General features: G+C 39.2%; 1 protein-coding gene across 1 annotated transcript in view; it reads left to right on the forward strand.

The window, feature by feature from the left end:
- The window catches only part of KIF1B (kinesin family member 1B), a 184,349-nt gene that overhangs the window by 149,153 nt on the left and 14,391 nt on the right, over positions 1-20,805 (forward strand). The window contains exons 36-42 of the mRNA XM_044667723.1: positions 1,145-1,211; positions 2,281-2,365; positions 8,658-8,763; positions 14,218-14,332; positions 15,929-16,062; positions 17,939-18,000; positions 18,906-19,051. Of these exons, the coding sequence (XP_044523658.1) occupies positions 1,145-1,211; positions 2,281-2,365; positions 8,658-8,763; positions 14,218-14,332; positions 15,929-16,062; positions 17,939-18,000; positions 18,906-19,051 (715 nt within the window). The remainder of the gene's footprint in view (positions 1-1,144; positions 1,212-2,280; positions 2,366-8,657; positions 8,764-14,217; positions 14,333-15,928; positions 16,063-17,938; positions 18,001-18,905; positions 19,052-20,805) is intronic.

Raw genomic sequence — 20,805 nt, forward strand, 5'->3', positions numbered from 1 at the left:
TAAGGCACTATGCCAAGTAGTGGATTGAGTGACCAAGAATCCAGTGATGAGGTTCACGTGGAGGATTTGACTTTAACAGGAGGCAGATCTGTGATAGAGTTGTTGTTTACATTCTTAGGAAAGAGAAGATAATTTAAGCAACAAAGCAAATAAGTAATGAATTCTAGGACAGTGTAGATAAGTGCTGCCAAGAGTTCAGAAAGGCAGGATGTACTTCTCATTTGATGCAAAACTTCAAGAGATTTAGAGTTCACAATATGGGGCTGAGTCTCGGAAGATGAAATTTAATGGAATATGTGTAAAGTCTTAGGCTTGGATTCAGAGAATCAGGTTCCTAAATTCAGAAAGACATGGAAATTGGCTACAGCTACTAGATAGAATTTGTCTGAAAATTATCTGGAAATTTTAGGAAACTCTAAGCTCAGTATGAGTAATCAGGGCAATATGTCATCCAAAAAGCTTATACAAACTTGGGCTACATTAGAAGAGGTCACGTGTCCAGGATGAGGAATGTGTCATTATCTGCTTGTCTTCTTCCCTGGTCAACCACATCCAGAGTATTGCACTATTCTGGGTGCTACATTTGAGGAAGGGCATTGACACGCTGAAAAGCCTCAAAGGGGAAAGCGGCCATGATAGTGATGGTCTTCAAGGTCATGTCATAAGAGAATTGCCTGAAAGAACTGGGGAAGTTTAGCCTAGAAAAGAGAAGACAGAGGAAGTGATAGCTGGAGGGTCAAAGAGAGGAACTGGAAATGTTTAGGTTGTAGAAAAGAAAATTTATGGGGCAAAGGATAGCTTTCTTCAAGTATTTTAAGCATATAACATAAAAAAGGATGAAATTTGTTTTGCTTGCCCTAGAAATAGATTCTGTCTTCATATTAGAAAATATTTCCAAACTATTCCTTTGGGAAACTCCCTATCCTGGGAATCTTTGAATAAATACTTGTTGAGAATATTATAAAGCGAGTCCTTTTTCAAGTCTAGGTTGGTTTGGATGATTTTTGAGGTTCTTTGCAACTCTAGATTCCATAGTTTTGTGTTTCTTTGACTTTGATAATCAATAAGGTGTGTAGAAGGTTGGTTTGTTTACCTAGATTAGTGATCCTTTCTAACTACTTCTTTTGTGCCAATGTTTTCTCAGGTATATCCCAGCTGTGGTGGATCATACTGCAGGCCTTCCCTGTCAAGGAACATTTCTGCTTCACCAGGTACTGACAAAGGAAAAGGGGCTTGGGAGGAAGTACAGAAATTGTTGAGTAAAAGAACTGTTTTTATCTCGTGTTTCCTCTCTCCTTCATGAAATAGATTTCTGTCTTTATAGGTAGGAGAAAAGGAATCATTTGATTCCTGTAATTTTTTCCTATCTTTTACTTTTCCTCTTATATCCTTGTTCTTTTAAAGATGATTTTGAAGAAATTTGTGAATTAACAACTTCAGGGTATAATGGTATACACACCTGGATGATATTTTGGAAGTTCTGAGAAGCAGTAGAGGTAAAGGCTTGGTGTTCTCAATGTGTCTGGCACCCATATGATGGGCTCCCAGGAATCACCAGTCTGCCTAAGGAAGGATGAGCTGACCCACCTGGGTAAACAGAACAGGATAAAGCTTCTGTGCTGATCGATATTGGGCTGATGAGTGGTCTCTGTGCTTCTAGCCTGAGATAGGGAGGCCAAGTCTCTCCAAATAAAATTACAACTTTATATAGGTCTTTTAAGGATTTCACAGCATTCATATATGTTGTTTCTTAACTTTTCAGGCAACTAGATGGTACAGTTTTGGGGAGCACACAGTTATTTAATAGATAGTTTGTACAGCTTTTGTGTTACAATGTGCACTTGCAGTCCAAGTTACATAAACGGAGAAAGGGCAAATACCTCCTGTGATCCACAAGTAGACTCCTTCTATGAAGAGAAACTCTCGGGGGAAGAGCATATATCAAAGTACATTAAAACTATCTGCTTAATTTAATCAACCGGTAGAGCAGAGAAGGCACAGGAGGGAAAGAAGGAAAAAATATGAGTAAACAACAGAAAAAGAAAAAAGAAACAACAATTGACAGCTACTTTCCAGGAAGTGAACTAAGAGAAACTCTCAGGCCCACTCTGTGAGGCAGGAAGCACAATTAGAATGGGTCTGTTTCCCAGCTCTTGTCTCTCTTCTACTTGTTTGTACTGTGGCTCAGACAGCAGGCTCCTCCCAAACAGTAGTCATGGGAGTCAAGGTGCAGGTGAGAGAGACCAGCCACCCTGACCCACAACTCTGCTTTCCTTCTAGGGTATCCAGCGTAGGATCACAGTGACCATAATCCATGAGAAGGGCAGTGAGCTCCACTGGAAAGATGTTCGAGAGCTGGTGGTGGGTAAGTGCACCCACCAGAGGGAGAAGAAATCAAGGTCACAAAAGAGATCCTTTTTTGCTGTACTTCCTAGATCTTGGTGAAATCTGAACAAGGGAGGATAGATTTATTCAAAGATGTTGTTCAGGAGCCTTGTATCTGATGTTACTTTTCTTCTTTCTCTCTCTCGTTACTGTTATACTAATCATTCATTCAATACGTACTATTAATTACCTACTGTGTAAAAGCACTCTCTTTAGGGGCCAAAGGAGTTACAAAAGAAATTCTTGCCCTTTAGTAGCTTACGATATAATTGGGCAAAGAAAAACATACATACTTTCTGCTCTCACACCTTCTCCATGCTTTTGCTCATAATATTTATCTAGGTCCAAAATGTCTTCTCCCCTCTTTACCTAGTGAATCACAATTCATCACAGCCCACCCATGACCCTCTACACGAAGTTGTCTCCTGTTGTTGGTGGTCAGCAACTTTTCCCACCTAAGCTCACTTAACCCTTCCTTTTTTAGCTTTCTAATCATGTAATGCTGTATATTATAGTTGTCTTTTTTTTCTCCCCTTATTATGGAAGGGAATACACAGATGGTAATGATAACTGTGATTGTAAGTGGTATGAACTCACCCATAAAATGGAAGCTGATAGCAGAGTGAATTAAAAACCAGAATTCTACTATTGGTATTATAGGTGTTATAGGTATTTGCTCTTCTTCTATACAGTCACTATTTTAAATTTCACTTTTACTATTTTGTATTTCTCTTTTGCCATTACTATTTTCACTTCCTGATACATTTTCCCCTGAGGTTCCAAGTTCTTTACCTTCCTAGGCACACCTTCATAATGCAGCTGCACCCTTAAGCTCTTGTTTGCTGCACTCAGATTTGAGAGTATTTAGGTTTTCTCCAGTCCTAATATATTCCTGCATGCTGTATAAATCAGGTGTTTGTTGTGGTCTCTGGCCACATTTATGATTACAGCACTGTGCGTGTCCTTGCTTTTGGAACTGGGGATACCTGGGACTTAAATTTTGATAGCCATACCCATTTTGTCTCCAGCCATTGTTATTATATATATGATTCCTGTTGAATTGATTGAACACTTGACCCCTAAATCAGCAACCCCTGAGGAAATGCCCTCGTCTTTTGCAGAGAAAACAGTGGGGCGGGCTGGACCTCTGTCGTCTAGGCTTATACTCAGTCCTGGGGTTAAGTCTGCCCCTATTTTCACTTCTTTGATCTCTCTTTCTTTAAGCTTCTTATTAGCCTCATTTAACTAGCTTCTTAGCTCTTCTACCAGATCATTTTTTTTCATCTACCCATATTCCTCTATCAGTATCCCATATATTACATGCATTCTTCCTAAGTTCCTCCAGGCCCATAGACTCCCAGGTAAGACAATTTGTTGTTAAATAATTCTTCACTACATTGCAGCTGTTTTTTACAAATTATCTCCTGATTTGAGCTATGTCCTGTTCATTCATATTCTCCATCCCCAGAAAATTTTCCCCAGCCTCAAATAACCTGTCCAGGAAAGTTGCAGGATTGTCTCTAACTTCCTGTTTTATTTTCTTGAATTTAGACCAGGTGTTGGGTCTCTTTGCATGCACTTTCATTGCTTTGATTAGGGATTCTCTAGCCTGAATTAAAAAGCAGTACTCATACACAGAATTACATTCTACTTCCTGTGAGTCACTGGGCTATGGTGTCAAATCTGAATTTTGCAATTTCATCAATAAATTGCCTCCTCTCCCTTTTGGTAAATAATTCTCCCAAAAGAAGATCAATAATGTCTGGATCAAACAATCTCACAGCTCTCTTAAATTCCCTTATGCACTTATGTGGGTCCTCAAAAAAACTTTGGGCTACGCTTTTTTATGGATTCTAGATCTCTAGCATTGAACTGTTTGTGGGTTTTCACATGGACAATTCCCATGTCAGGCTGTAAGTAGGTAACATCCATAAGAGGCAGTAGTATAGATCCAGCATTATCTAGAACTTTATCCTCAAGATCTGTTTTTGTTGCCTGGGTATTATCAACTTGCTTATCTAGATGTTCTAGCTTTGCCTCAGTTTTCTTTCCTTGCTTTCTATAAGAATCTTGCATTTTGCCCAAGATTTCTTTCATTGCCAGAACTAGTTGTTTCATTTCATTGTCCTTAAAACTTAAGTATAGAGCAGTCTTCAGTTTTTGGAATCTTGCAACAGCCAATACATATCCTTGATAAACAACACAGATAAGGAATAGTATCACTGGTATATCCGAAATAATCCTCGTTAAGGATATATCAGGTATCAGAATCAGTAGTTTAAATGCCAGGAACCCATAACATTGGTCTAGTATTTTCACCAGAAAGACCTCATAAAAGAGTATACCACAATAATAGAGCAGTTCCATAACTCCCATCATCCTTGCTTAATAGTTGTTGTTTTTTTATGTTTGTATTTTCAAGTTGGAGGGAAAAAATTTTTTTTTATGTACCAGCCCTTTAAATTTTTCATGCCTCAAAATTCAGTGGCTGGTTGATTAACAGCTCCTGTTACTAGGCATATTTCACTGAGTTGTTGGATTTTTTTTTTTAATGGCTGCCACCTACTGTCTCTGTAGGTTTTGTAGGCCCAACTATCACCAGACCAAAAAAAGGTTGTTTTACTCCAGAAAATCCTAGATTCTTTCTGTTTTCTGGCTCTGTCAACTGAAATGGGTGAATAAGATGACTCTTAAGTCACAAAGCTATCTGACTTTCTTTTTAAACCAGTAAAATAACTTTATTTATAGTCAATCAAAAAGAAATGATGGAGGACCAGGGAAAAGGCAGTCCCTAACTCTAAAATCTAGATATTCCTCCCTCCGTTCTATGGACCTCTCAAGAAGCCATCTTCAAGTTCTTCAAGCTACACTTTTACTACTCTGATCTCTCTAAAACCCAAACTATCTAAACTGAGCTGACTGGTCCTCAAATTAAAGATAGTCATAGTAAGAGTTCATCAGAGTAGAAAGTTGAACTTCTTCAAAGTCCAAGTTGGCTGCAGGCCTCTGGTCCAAAGACAGAGGTTTTTTCAGGGTCTGGCTCACTCACACTCAGTCAGGAAACCTCTCAGGAATCAGTAATCAGGAGCTCACAAGATATCTGGGAGATGGTAACTGGAGGCAAGGATGGAAAAGATCTCAGTTTCTTCTTACTAGTTGGACTACAGGACCTTTGGGTATCAGGAAAGGCAAGTCACCTCCTACAAAATGCCACAGGAAGTGGAATCTCCGCTCTCCTGGCCAAACAGGAAAAATGGACCCTCAACAGTCTTTGATCCTCAGTTTTATATCTTCCTCAAATTCTGGAACTCCATTTAAGTTCTATGTGTGTAACCAGACCCTCCCTTGCAAACCCATGCCTCTTGCCAAGTTTGCAAAGTTGCAAAAACCTAGTTTCTTATTTCCCCCCTTACACTACCATATATTATTTACAAAAAACACATTTAAAGTAGGTAGACACACAGAATAAAGGTAAGGGATTGGAGCAGATCTACTGGACTTCAACTGAGATAAAAAAACAACAACACAGGAATAGCAACCATGATCTCAGACAAAACTAAAGTAAAAATAGATATGATTAAAAGAGATAAAGAAGATAATTACATTTTGATAAAAGTATAGACAATGAAGTAATATCAGTCCTTAACATATATGCAACAAATGGTATAGCATCTAGATTTTTAAAGGAGAAACTAAAGGACCTTAAGGAGGAAATAGATAGTAAGACTATGCTACTGGGGGACCTCAACCTTCCCCTATAAGAACTAGATAAATCTAACCAAAAAATAAATAAGAAAGAAGTAAAGGAAGTGAATGAAATTTTAGGAAAGTTAGGTTTAATAGCTATCTGGAGAAAATTGAATAGGAATAAAAAGGAATATACCTTCTTTTCAGCAGTATATGGTACATATACAAAAACTGACCATGCAGTAGGGCATAAGAACTTCACAACCAAGTGCAGAAAAGTAGAAATAATAAATGCAATTCTTTCATATCATAAGGCAATAAAAATTATAATCAGTAAGAGTTCACGGAAAGGCAAATTAAAAATTAACTGGAAACTAAATAATCCAAAACAGGTGGGTTAAAGAACAAATTATAGAAATAATCACTGATTTCATGAAATAAAATGATAATGAGGAGACAACATATCAAAATTTATGAGATTTGGCAAAAGTAGTACTCAAGGGAAAATTCATATCCCTGAATGCTTACATCAACAAAATAGAGAGAAAGCAGATAAATGAATTGGGCATGCAACTAAAAAAAATTAGGAAAAGAACAAATTAAAAATCCCCAACTAAAGACTAAATTAGAAATCCTAAAAATCAAAAGAGAAATTAATAAAATTGAAAGTAAAATAACTATTGAACTAATAAGACTAAGAGTTGGTCTGTGAAAAAAAACAACAAATAAAATAGAGCAGTGGTTAATTTGATTTAAAAAAGGAAAGAAGAGAATCAAATTGCCAATATCAGAAATGAAAAGGGTGATTTCACCTCCAATGAAGAGAAAATTAAAGCAATCATTAGGAGCTATTTTGTATAATTACATGAAATAAATCTGATAATCTAAGTGAATGGATGAATATTTATAAAAATATAAATTGCCTAGATAACAAAAGAGGAAATAGAGTACTTAAATAATCCCATCTCAGAAAAAGAAATTGAATAAGTCATCAGAGAACTCCCTAATAAAAAATCCCCAGGGCCAAATGGATTCACAAGTGAATTCTAGCAAACATTTAAAGAACAACTAATCCAAATACCATACAAACTATCTGACAAAATAAGCAAAGAAAGAATCCTATCAAGTTCTATTTATGACACAAATATGGCACTGATACCTAAGCCAAGAAGAGGAAAAACAGAAAGAAAATTACAGACCAACTTCCTAAATGAACATAAATGCAAAAATCTTAAATAAAATGCTAGCAAAGAAATTACAGCAACATATCACAAGGATTATTCACAATGACCAGGTAGGATTTATAGCAGGAATGCAAGGCTGGTTTAATATTAGGAAAACTATCGGCATAATTTATCATATCAATAATCAAACTAACAGAAATCACATGATTATCTCAATAGATGCAGAAAAAGTTTTTGACAAAATATAACACCCAATCCTAATTTAAAATTCTAGAATGCATGGGAATAAAAGGACCTTTCCTTAAAATAATAAGTAGCATTTATTTAAAACCATCAGCAAACATCATCTGCAATGGGGATAAGTTAGAAGCCTTCCCAGTAAGATCAGGAGCGAAGCAAGGATGCCCATGATCCCCACTATTTTTTAATATTGTACTAGAAATGCTAGTTTTAGCAATTAGAGAAGAAAAAGAAATTGCAAGAATTAAAGGAGGCAATGAAGAAAATAAACTATCATTCTATGCAGATGATGTTATGGTGTACTTAGAGAATCCTAGAAAATCAACTAAAAAATTAATTGAAATAATTGATAATTTTAGCAAAGTTGCAGCATACAAAATAATCCCACATAAATCAAAAGCATTTCTATATATTTCCAACAAAGCCCAACATCAAGATTTGGAAAGAGAAACTCCACTTAAAATCATTCTAGACAATATAAAATACTTGGGAATCTACTTGCCAAGACAAACACAGGAATTATAAGGACACAATTACAAAACTTACACAATTACAAAACTTTTCACATAAAGTTAGATCTAAACAACTGGAAAAACATTAATTGCTCATGGGTAGACCAAGATAATATCATAAAAATGATAATCTTCCCTAAATTAATTTACTTATTCAGTGCCATACCAAATTGCCAAAAGGCTATTTTATAGAACTAGAAAAATAATAAAATTCATCTGGAAGAACAAAAGGTCAAGAATATCAAGGGAATTAGTAGGAAAAAAAATGTAAAGGATAGTGACCATTGGGAATCAGATTTTAAACTGTACTTTAAAGCAATTCAGATTGGAGGAATAAGCAGCCCTTGTTTCTATCTGGTGAGGAACTGAGCCACAACTCAGACACTTGTTGTCCTCTCCCTACCACATCCTTCCTAACCCAGGAGAAAAATCTGAAAGACATCACAAGTGGTGGGGGAAATGTGGGAATTGGAGTCTCCAAGGAATGGCAAATGGAGAGAAAAGTGGAGAAAAATAGTCAACCCAATGACCCCTCTTTGCCCCTGGAGCACTAGAATTCTGAGTTCATTCACTAATTTATGGTCTGAAGTGTTTCCTCTTTTGTCTTAAGGATGTACTCCGACAATAACACATCTATCCTTTTCCCCAGGTCGAATCAGGAATAAAGCTGAGGTAGATGAAGCTGCTGTTGATGCCATTCTCTCTCTGAACATTATCTCTGCCAAGTATCTGAAATCTTCCCACAACTCTAGCAGGTAGGACCCTGGCAAGGTCTAATTTACTTCTGTTTCTGTTCGGGGGGGGGGGGGTACCTGTGTGCACATGCATGGGTGTGGGTGTGTAGGTGGATGGGTATACTTGAAACCCAGAGAATTAGGATGGAAACAAAGTGTTGCTAAGGCTCTACTTTATTGTGACACTGTTAACTGTGGAGGAGAGGTGCTGATGAGACCGTGTTCCAGCAGATGCATTCTCTTGTTTTCAGTCATAAATGCTTTTTTTGCTTAGAGGAAATCTGTTACTTCTGCACATTATCTTCCTCTTTGTTTTGGTTCACAGCAGTGAATCTACCCAAAAATCTCTTTTAATTTAGCATGGTTGCCCTAAAGACCTAACTTCTTTTCATCTTTAATTTTAAAGTCTTTTGAATTTTTTCCCAGAAATGTTTATAATTATAAATATCTTGATTAAATGTCCATCTTTTCATCCGTCAGAACAGGAGTAATTTCAGGGGTTTCACTGAGTCTTAGTTTAATAAGAGGGAGTTCTCTTTGCCTGAGAAAGGACCAGTGTTCATTGTGGAAAAGACAGAATTTCTTTCTCTATGATTAGAGATAGCAGTCTCAGTGTTCTCCTTATAGTTGGGTTCTCCATAACTTGGCTTTCCTCTGTTTGTTTATTCCTGAAAATGTGCTCAAAACAAGTCAGCTCACATTAATTTCTTTTATATTGTTTCATCTAACGTGCTTTCGTAGGTGTGATGATCAGCTGGGAAGGGTGCTGTCTCTGTATTCTAAGCGCCCCTTCCATTTCAAGAATCTTGTCCTATATGATTGTGTCATCAGTCAGGGATAAGTATATTCATAAATAAGTGACATAGGATATAGAAAAATGGGAAGGTATATGAAAGGCAGGAGGAAGGTAGAAGCTGACTTTGAGCCTACCCAGCACCCCCAGACTGCTAAGCAACCCAGAAGGAGCTTGTTGTGTTGAAGTTCAAGACATCTCTGACTGTAGGCTGCCCCCTGCTGCCAGTCACTGGTATTCATCCAATACTTTTCATGACTATGTTGTGTCTGGAAAGACGGTGGTGTCTAGCAAGATGTCTATAGAAAGAAGCTTGATGTGCTGGTGGAGTTCAAAGAGCCTCTCAGTGCCTAAAGAGCCTTAACACCCAGTCTTGCAAGGTCAGGAGAAGAATACCTCCGGGGAGAATGGACTTCCAAATAAACCTCAGGGTCCCAAGTCAAGCTGATTATTTGTGTATCTCTGGATGGGGTTTGTGGGTACAGAGAATGAACTGAGATCATTTTCCTTTCTGTCCAGTCCTGTAGTTGTCTTTCTTATATTATACTTCTGATCCATCCTTTTCCCTCCCTAGAAGTCTTGCCTTTACCTTCAGCAGAACTCAGACACCTCCAAAGAGGGATGGGAGAGGGTGTGGGGTAGAGGTACTCCTGAGTTGTTGTGGTTCATTCCCACCCCGCCTCAGCCAAACATAGGCCCCACATCTGGTCTGGGGGCTTCAGAGCATTCTCTTGGCTGTGTCTACTGTTGTTTTCTAATTGTTTTCTCTTAATTTATCAGCAGATTGGTTATTTTTTCTTTTTTGTCTTTTCTGCTTACTTCTCTTGCCTTTGGCTGGACTAACAAGAGCTTTCTCTATATTTTTGCAGGCTCTTTCTTGATAAGGATATGCCTAGGTATTTTTTGTTTGCTTCTTATGCAAAGTTTTTCCTTTAGCAGAATGCTCTCCCTTATGTTGCTAGGATTGTGCTTTTCTCTTTGCAAACCTCTCAGCTGACGCTAAAGATACAGTATCTGTGTTTTTTCCCCATCATTCTGAGGTAACTTCTCTTTCCCCACTGGAATTCTGTGATTCATGAACATAATTCAGCATTTGAATGATTTACTAAATTTGCCTGTTTTATTCCTCTCTTTTTAAGTAATATTTCTCTTAATTATGCAATGAGAAATTTCTGAGTAAATCTCAAACTACTTCCCATCCTTTTTTACTTGAGAAGCAAATTGTCCTCTGTTTTAGCCCAAGTTCACCATCCCTCACTCTTTCTATTATTTTTTTTTACTTTATCTGAGTCGAAAACTGAAGAGGTTTGCTATTTGTTGTTCATTAGATTGTGAGCTCCTTGGAGAGTAGAGACTGCCTTTGCTTCTTCTGGTAACCCCAGGGCTTAGCACAGTACCCAACATGTAGTTGATGCTTCTTCAATGTTTATTGAGTATTAGATAATTTTAAGTTGTCAGTCTTGTTGTCCTTTCCTGTTCATCTTAAATCATAGCAGAGTCTAGTCTGGCTCTCTGAAAGCAGAACCTGTGAGAGGGGCTTCCCTTAAAGTCTTCTTCCTTTGCTGTTGAGGCTCCTTACCTTGTTGACCTGCCATTCTTCTCTGGAGCCCAAGGCCCTGGTTGTGCTATATTAGAAACTTCCCATTTCTTTGTTTTGCCTAATCTAGGAAATGAGGAGTCTATGTGGCCATTGCTTAAACCTTCAGGAGTTTGGTATTAGGTCATCCATTATATTGACTTAACCTCAGTTTGAACCCTTGACATAGGGCAGTAGTTTGATGTATTCCCAATTCTGATCTCATTTTAGAGTAACCTCTCATGATCTTCTTTCAGAGAAGCCTGTCAGGTGTGCCTAGAAGTAATGAGTGTTTGAGGAAATACAACCTAACCTACAAACTCAAGGGAGGAGGGTTGTCCCCCTCCCCCCAGGAGGCCATGCACTTTTTCCAACAATACTAGCATGGTTAAAAATATCTTTAGGAGAGCCATTGTTAGCTACATTATTTTATTGGTCATCATTGCCTTTTTCTCTCTTTCTCCCTTCCTACCTGCAACCCCAATAATCTGTATAAATCAGCCTCAAAGGAAAATTACTTTTCTCTCTGAGGAGAGTGACAAAATCCTATAAAGTTAAAGCTTGAAAGGACCTGAGGCCTTTTTATTTTTATTTTATTTTCATTTTATTTATGAGTTCACAGGATCTCTCAAAAAGGAAGGGACCACTTATGAGAAAGAGCGCTGTCCACATCCAGAGAAAGACTGTGGGAGTAGAAATGCAGAAGAAAAACACGTGATTGATTGCTTGTTCATTTGGGTATAGGATTCAGGGTTTGGGTTTTAAAAGATGACTCTATTACAAAATGAACAATATGGAAACAGGTTTCTTGTCTGCTCCAGGAGGGGAGAGGAAAAAGGGGCAGGAGAGAGCATGAATCATATAATCGTGGGAAATTTATGTGTAGATTTGTTACTGTAATAAAATAAAGAAAAATTTTTTAAAAAGAAGAAAATAGGGGCTTTTTCAAAGACATCCGGCTGGTGAGGCATAGCACTTGGACTTGAACTCAGGTCTTCTGAAATGCTGCAGACTCTGAAAACACTTACCCCAAAGGAACTCTAGTCAGAGGTGCTTGCTTGGAAGAAAGGTTTTAAATCATCCTCAGGACACTTCTATTGTAGGTTTGCCCTAGCTGGTCTGCCCTGCTGTTTTACTTGGTGTAAGCATGGAAATCAACCCTAACTATAGAAATGCCAAGTTGTTTTCTTGTGTGAACTGGAAGTTTTGCCTCAGTTGAGTCACTAATCTTGTAACCCGCCTAGCCAAAGTGGACTATTAGAAGCAATGTAGCCGGTTATAAATTACAATTTGCCATCTTGATTCATGGTAGTAGTGTTCCCATTCATGAGAAGCAGAGGAAGTCAAAAGAGAATGTATGCATCCTGGATTACCTGGGGAGAATGGAAACTTTCATTAAATTTGAGTTATCCTGGACCGTGTGAAAGAGTAGAATTTGGCCTTAAACAGTCATTAATGGAATAAAGGATTTATTCAAGAGAGATTTTGGTTTCCCTTTATTAGGCTCAGTTTTACTGTCTCTCACTCTCTCTCTCTCATTGCTATTTCCTGGATTCTCATCCCCCTCCCCCATCCCCTTTTTCTGCACTTCCATGGCCCTGTCTCTCTCCAAGAGAAAGGCAGAGTATATTGCTTGGGGTCCACGAAGAATTTTAAGTGCAGAATCCTCTACAGAATGCAATCAGCAGGCACCACCACGCTGCTATGAAAACCTAGAAACTAAGAAGTCTAGAGGCCTCCTTGGCAGTCGAATTTAAAGGGGGCAGAGATATTTGCACAGTTAGCTAGCACTGCCAAGGATTTATTGCATCAAAAGGCCTGGTAAAGGTCCCTCTGGTTTTGTTGTCAGGGAGGAAGCATGAAGGAATTCTCTGGAAAGATACAGCAATTGCCTTTGTGCAGACTTACTGAGGGAACCTATTCTCAAGTCCTAAATCAGATTCCTCCTCTGAGACTTAAGCTTTAGCAGGCCAAGAGATGAAGTAGAGGACAACATGGGGAATTGGTGTGGGGTTACAGAAATATTCAGGAAAATGCTACAAGTGAGATTTTTGACAGAACTTGAAAGCAAAATAATTGTGTCCAGGTTTGTGAGAAAAAGAGACTCCTTTTCCACATCTATCCACAAGCTCTATTTAAACTCCTTTCCTTAGAGGTTGTAAGACCACTCATTTTTCTCTATGGGAATGGGAAAGAGACAGAAGATCTTGTTTCTTAAAAGTGTCCTTAATGAATAAAGTATCATATTAGTTCAGTTTATGTTAGAATAAGAATTGAATCTCAGAATGAATTATTTGGCAGGTTAACAAATAATGTTCTCTTTTGCTAGTCCAGTAACAAAGACTTAGCTTATACCCTTCCTTGTAAATGTATTTTTTTCTAGTTTTATCCAACCTGAGGTTTTCTTGGGATAGGGACCTACTAGTGAAGAATTTCCTTCATCATGCAGATCCATATTTGCCTTCTGCAGTTTGTAGTCCTAAGGCACTGAAAGGGTTAAGTGGCTTGCCTCGGGTCACCCATGCTGACCCTCTGTCAGGTAGCACTTGATCTCAGATCATCTCCACGCTGGGTCCTGCCCTCTGCCCACCATGCCACGTTGGCTCTCCAAGGAGGGTTTTCTGCACTTGAGTTATATTGCCCATCTTTACCAGTCCTCCATTCTGTGATTGTGATTAGCAGTTACACAGAGCAGAGGCCTTTCTCCTGGCTTTTCTGAGGCCCCAGAGAACTTGATTGCATGTTAGTTGGGTCCCTGAAGCTAGAAAGACTAGAGCTGACAAACTGCGCGTTTGTTTCTGGCTCTCAGTGGCTGCCAGGGCCGTTGGTGTACCCCCTGTACTCCCCACCCGTGTCGTGTAACGTTCCACATCCCTCTTTGTGGCCCTCCCGTCGGAGGAAGACGGGCTGAGGCAGAGTTCAGGAGTCTCTTCGTGCCCATCTCGGTGTCCCTTCCTCCTCATTGTTGGGAATTAGGGCCGTGCTCTGGCATGGCGAAGTGAGAAACGGAGGGGTTTGAGGGTGTTCCCTGGGGTGCACAGTGGGGCACCTGCTGAAGCTGCTCGTGGGCTCTGTCGGCTGACGCGGCCTCTTTGTGCTCACCCAGGACCTTCTATCGCTTCGAGGCAGTGTGGGACAGCTCTCTGCACAACTCCCTCCTGCTAAACAGAGTGACCCCCTACGGCGAGAAGATCTACATGACGCTGTCTGCCTACCTAGAGGTGAGACGCTGCTCACCTCGGTGCCAACGCCCCGATCCAGGAGAGCACTGAGTGCCGAGGAAGTGTCGGGTGGGGGTTGTGTGCCCTCCTTTTCCACTACAGCCTAAAGCTCTGCTTGGCTGCTCTCTGCTGTGACTGATCTGAGTGCACATCTGCGTTTCATTTCAAGGGAGCAGGGCTTGTCCGGGAGTCGGAAAAACGTGGCTCTGGTTCTTCTGTCAGTGGCACATTCGCCATGGGGCGTGTCACCGAACCTCTTGAGCCCTGGGGTAGTTCTCTAACCCATAAGCGAAGGCCAGTTGTCCATCTGCATGGATAAAGAAAGTTCCCACCCCGAGAGCTTCCAGCTCCCTCCCCCAGGCAAAGCACAAGTGTGTCTTATTAAACCAAAAGAATGTGACTTTAGCATTTATGGTTTAAACTTTAGCATTCTGATGATTTTTTTAAAAAACTCTTACCGTGGATCTTAGAATTCAGGCTAAGTATCCCTTCCAAGGCAGAAGAGAGCAGTAAGGGCTAGACAATTAGGATTAAGTGACTTGCCCAGAGTCGCACAGCTAGAAAGTGTCTGCAGCTAAATTTGAACTCAGGACCTCCCATGTCCAGAACTGGCACTCTATCCACTGAACCATCTAGATAACCTTCATCCTAATGATCTTAAGACCACTACTCTTTTTTTTTTTTTAAACCCTTACCTTCCGCCTTGGAGTAAATGCTGTGTATTGGCTCCAAGGCAAAAGAGTGGTAAGGTTGGGCAATGGGGGTTAAGTGACTTGCCCAGGGTCACACAGCTGGGAAGTGTCTGAGACCAGATTTGAACCCAGGATCTCCCATCTCTAGGCCTGGCTCTCACTCCACTGAGCCACCCAGCTGCCCCCACTACTCTTTTTTTTAACCCTCACCTTCCATCTTAGAATCAATACTGTGTATTGGTTCTAAGGCAGCAGAGTGGTAATAAGGGCCAGGCAATGGAGGTTAAGTGACTTGCCCAGGGTCACATAGCTAGGAAGTGTCTGAGACCAGATTTGAACCCAGGACTTCCCATCTCTTGGCCTAGTTCTCAGTCCACTGAGCTACCCAACTGTGCCCCCAAGACCACTACTCTTTTTAGACTGTGTCCTTATAGTCATAGACCAAGCCTATACTCAGGCGTAGACTAGTTCTTCTACAGAAGCAGCCTGAAGATCATTTGAAAACAGTAATACATTTGGCACACAAATAATGCACAGTGTGCTTAATAAATACATGTTGATTTACTGGAATTGGCAGATTATGAAACTGTAGATATGTCCAAAGTCAATGTTTAGTCCTTCTTGTTGCTTCTTTCCTGAAGTGCCATTGCAGTAAAGTCAGCAGGTGTGTATTAAGTGGCCGTGGGTGCCCCACTGAGCCAGTGCCGGAGGTAGGAAGGGGGAAGCTTCAAGATGCTCCCAGACTGCCTAGAATTCAGTCATCTGTGTGAAGAATCACTCAAATCACTTTTCCCCCATAAGACTGAGACGTGCTTCAGTGCAGCTTTACATGTGTAGGACTTGGGCCCCACTAAGTAATTGTACGCAGTGTTGTAACCATCAGCATGCTTTTGTCTCCTTCCAGCTTGACCATTGCATTCAGCCAGCTGTGATCACTAAGGATGTCTGTATGGTCTTCTATTCAAGAGATGCCAAGATCTCACCACCACGCTCTCTTCGAAGCCTGTTCGGGAGTGGCTATTCTAAGTCCCCAGACTCGTAAGTTTTTATAAAAGGTCCAGCCTACATTTTTCTGGCAAAATGTTCATTTCCATTCTAATATTCCCTTAACATGGTACTGCAAGGTGAGCTCTGGACAGTCCATTTTGATCATTGATAAATTTGTATGATGGTTTCTAAGATAACTTTTTTGAAAAACAAATCTATGTGCATACTTCTGCTAAAAACTGGCCAGCTAAATGTGGACAGGTTCCTCCAAAATTTAAAGGCCAGATTTTTTTTTACATGTCAATTAAAGAGTTTTAGAGGCAAAAGGAAAGTCTTCTACTTGGATACAAAAAGTTAACTTTACAAGTATGGTATGGAGGAAAAGTAGACAGCAATTTATCTAAAAAAAAGAGCTGGAGATTTTAGGGGACTAAAAGCTCAGTATGAATCAATGCTGTGATTTGACAGGCCAAAAAAAAAAACCCTAATGTAATCTTATTCTGTATTAAAGGATGTATAACGTCCAGGATTAAGGAGATGCCAGTCTTGCTTCACTCTGACCTGATCAGAATGCATTCGTCTCTTCATTTCTAAGTGCCATAATTTGATTGGGCACTGATTAGCCCAATCCAGAGAACATCCAGAAGAGGGCAGGCTAGACAGTGAAAGGACTTTGGCTCATTCTAAATAAGGATCAATGAAAGAAACTTAGGGTATTGAGCCTGGAGAACAGAAGATTCAGAGAAGATATGCTAGCTGTCTTCCTGTACCTAAAGACCTATTATTCAGAGGAGAGTTTGGATTTCTTGTGCTTGGACCAAAAAGGTAGAACTGGAAGTAAGTGGACAGAAGTTGCAGAGGCAAATTGAGACTTGAAATAAGGACAAACTTCTCAAAGCTGAATGGGTTGTCTTGGGTTGTAGCAGTTTCTCCTCACTAGAAATCTTCCTGTGAAGATTAGATGATCATTTGTCCAGTATGTTCTAGAATGAATTCTTTTTTTAGGTTTATGTTGGACTTAATGTCTTTTGAGGTCCATCCCAACTCTAAAATCCTATAATTCTGTAACCCATTGGTTAGCAAAGATCCTACATCACTGTATCAACCATTATATTTTAATATTCTTAGACTCTCTAGAAATGGTGGTTCTTAGAACCATGATGGAAACAGCACAGGACACTGAGCTAACAGACCCAGTAAAAGCCATGCTCACAGCAGTTGGGTAGTTCAGTAGATAGAGAGCCAGACCTAGAGATAGGAAGTCTGCAAATCTGGCCTCAGAGGCTTCTTTACCTGTATGACTCTGGGCAAGTCATTTAACCCCCTTTGCCTAGCCCTTACCACTTGTCTACCTTGGAACCTATACATAGTATTGATTTTAAGACAGAAGATAAAGGTTTTTAAAAAAAAAAAGTTACTGTATGCCAACCCCTGAGGATACAAAAAGAAGCAAAGGCAGTGCCTGCCTTCAAAGGTTTTACCATCTAGGACAGGTAAGCTTTCTTGAGGGGAGGGATTGCCTTGTTTTTCTACTTGTAGTCTCAGTTCTTTACACAAAGAAAATATTGAATGAATGATTTTACACAGCTCTTTGTGATCATTTCCTTCTTTTTAAAAGGTCTGCTAGCTAAATCCGAGGCTGCAGCATAGCTGTAGACAAGCTATTTGGCCACTCTGTGCCTCAGTTCCCTCATCTGTGAAATGGAGATAATAATACACTATTTTGGATGGTTGTTGGGGTAAAATGCTTTATATAGTTTAAAATTCTATGCAAACATTATTTCTAAGGTGCTTTTGATTATCTTTGAGATGGATGATAACCTTTTCAGGGAAAGGCAGCATCTTGTATGAAAGAGAAATAATGAGGTTTTTTTAATATTCTGCTATAAAAATTGATGGAATCGTTTTATTTTTTCTCTTTAAACAGAAACCGTGTAACTGGAATTTATGAACTCAGTTTATGCAAAATGGCAGACACAGGCAGTCCTGGTAAGCAGCTGCCATTTCTGTCTGTTGTTAGACTTACTTATGGGCGCTACTAACCCCTGGATTGGTGGAGCTCTGTTGTTCCAGAAAGCTAGAAAATACCCATTTGGGATAAAAGTAAAAATTTTCATAAATGAAAATTACATTTTGTTAAAATAACTCTCTCACGAGTTATCCCTATTGAGGGTAATAGCAAGTTTCCTTCTGTTTCTTATACTGCAACCCAATTTTGGCAATTAACAAACTTGCCTTAAAAATCTGACTCCTGGAGATAATTTGATAGCACATTAAGATATCACAAAACCAAGAAGAATCTACCATTTAGAAAGATTAAACTGTCTTCTAACTTCTATAGAAGTCTATATTTTGGTATAAGTTGACTCTTTCATCCCTTTTATCACTAGCCCCATGGACTGAAGGAAATCTTCACATTATCTGTAAATGGTATTGAGAGAACAAGTGGGGCTTAGCTGACTCAGGGAGAACTTTTCAATCCTTAGTGTATTGTCTCCTCTCTAAGAAATATGTTTAAGGAGAGGTCAGAGTTTTATGTACTCATTTCATACAGAAAAAAATGAAGCCTTTGATTTGAAAGTAGTCTTTATAGCAATAGTGAGGGGATTTTCATTTTCTTTTAAATTTCCATTCTTACGAAGTCTTCTTTCACTCACATCTACTCCCTTCCAGAGAGCAGTTATTTATATCAAAAGAGGAAAGGAAAACAACTTTTCTTCTTTTTGTTTTGGAGGGGTGGGAGAGGTTAAATAGCATTTGCAAAATTCCATTCTCCAAAAATCAGTTTTGTAGCGCAGATTGGTGTGTCAGTAGATCATTAATTTTTTTGTGGACTAGTGAGGATACTACAAATGAAAATGTGTTCTGAAATTTTTTTGTTTTTTCTGCAATAGGTATGCAAAGGAGGAGAAGGAAAGTTCTGGACACTTCTGTGGCATATGTCCGGGGAGAAGAGAACCTAGCAGGCTGGCGGCCCAGAGGAGACAGCCTTATTCTTGAGCATCAATGGGAACTGGAGAAACTAGAACTTCTACATGAGGTATCAGAGGTTTGAGGGCCCTTTGATTCCATTGGGGCTTTTATAGAATCCTCTTTTAAAAGTGCTAGAGATCACAGAAAAGCAGTTCCAGACATGAGTACTCCCCTTACACCCATCATCTCACACTATAAAGAAATCATGAATTTGTTATTCATTCAGTCATGTCCAATTCTTTGTGACCCTGTGGACCACAATACACCTATCCTATTATCTCCCGAAACCTGTCAAAAATCATGTTTGTTGTTTCCCTAATACTCTATCCATCTGCCATCTCCTTTAACTTCAATATTTTCCAACATCAGGGGCTTTCCAGTGAGTCTTGTCATCTCATTTTGTGATCAAAGTATTTAGACTTCACCGTCAGTATTTGTTTTCCAAATATTAGTCTGCATCAGTTACTTTAAGTATTGACTGATTTGTTCTCCTTTCTGTCCTAGGGACTCCCAAAAGTCTTCTCTAGTGCCACAATTTGAAAGTGTCAGTTCCATAGCGCTCAGCTTTTCTTATAGTCCAACTCTCACAGCCATATATTACTACTGGAAAACCCTTAGCTTTGACCCTACAGACCTTTTGTCAGCAAGGTCTGTTTGCCATGCTTTTCCTAACAAGGAGCATTTAAATGCCTTTTAATTTCATGACTATTTGCTGTCTGCAGTGATCTTTGAGCCCAAGAATATATAATTTGACACTGCTTCCATTTCTTCTGCATCCGTTTGTGGGATCAGTTGCCATCATCTTAGGTTTTTTTTATGTTAAACTTAAATCAGCTTTTATATTTTTCTCTTTCATCTCAAGAGGCTTCTTAATTCTTCTCTACTTTCTGCCCTCAGAGTGGTATCATATCTGAAATTGTTGATATTTCTCCTGGCAATCTTAATTCCTGCTTTTGATTCATCCATCCTGGCATTCAGTTGTTTCATGTTCAGTTTTAACTGTTGCTTTTTTTTTAAACCCTTACTTTATGTCTTAGAATCAATACAAGTATTGATCCCAAGGCATAAAGTCAGTAAGGGCTAGGCAATTGGGGTTAAATAACTTGCCCAGGGTCATAGAGGAAGTGTCTGAAGCCAGATTTTGAATCCAGGACCTCCCATATCCAGGCCTGACCCTCTATGTACTGAGCCACTTAGCTTCCCTCCCCCCAAATTGTTGCTTCTTGACCTGCATATAGGTTCATTAGGAGACAAGTAAGATGATCTGATATTCCCACCTCTTTGAGGACTTGCCATACTTTGTTGTGATCTATATAGTCAAAGGCTTTAGTGGAGTCATGGAGGCAAAAATAGATATTTCCTGGAGTTCCATTGCTTTCTCCATAATCCAACAAATGTTGACAATTGGATCTCTAGTTCCTCTACCTCTTCAAAAACCAGCCTACTCTTCTGGTAATTCTTAGTTCACATATTGCCAAAGCTTAAATAGCAGATTCTTAAGCATAATTTTGCCAGCATGTAAAATAGGCACAATTGTTCAGTAATTTGAACATTCTTTGTCATTGCCCTTCTTTAGAGACTGGGATGTAAACAGATCTTTTCTAATACAGTGGCCACTATCAAGTTTTCTAAATTTATGGGTATATTAAATTCAGCATCTTAACAGCATTATCTTTTAGGATTTTAAATTGCTTGACTGGAATTCCATCACCTGCACTAGCCTTATCGTTAGGACTGTTTCATTCTTCAAGATATCTGGCTCCAAATCAGTAACCACACCATCATAATTCTCCAGTCTTTCTTGTATAGTTCTGTATATTC

The sequence above is a fragment of the Gracilinanus agilis genome, chromosome 3 (assembly GCF_016433145.1).
Source record: "Gracilinanus agilis isolate LMUSP501 chromosome 3, AgileGrace, whole genome shotgun sequence".
In the NCBI taxonomy this organism is placed as follows: Eukaryota; Metazoa; Chordata; class Mammalia; order Didelphimorphia; family Didelphidae; genus Gracilinanus; species Gracilinanus agilis.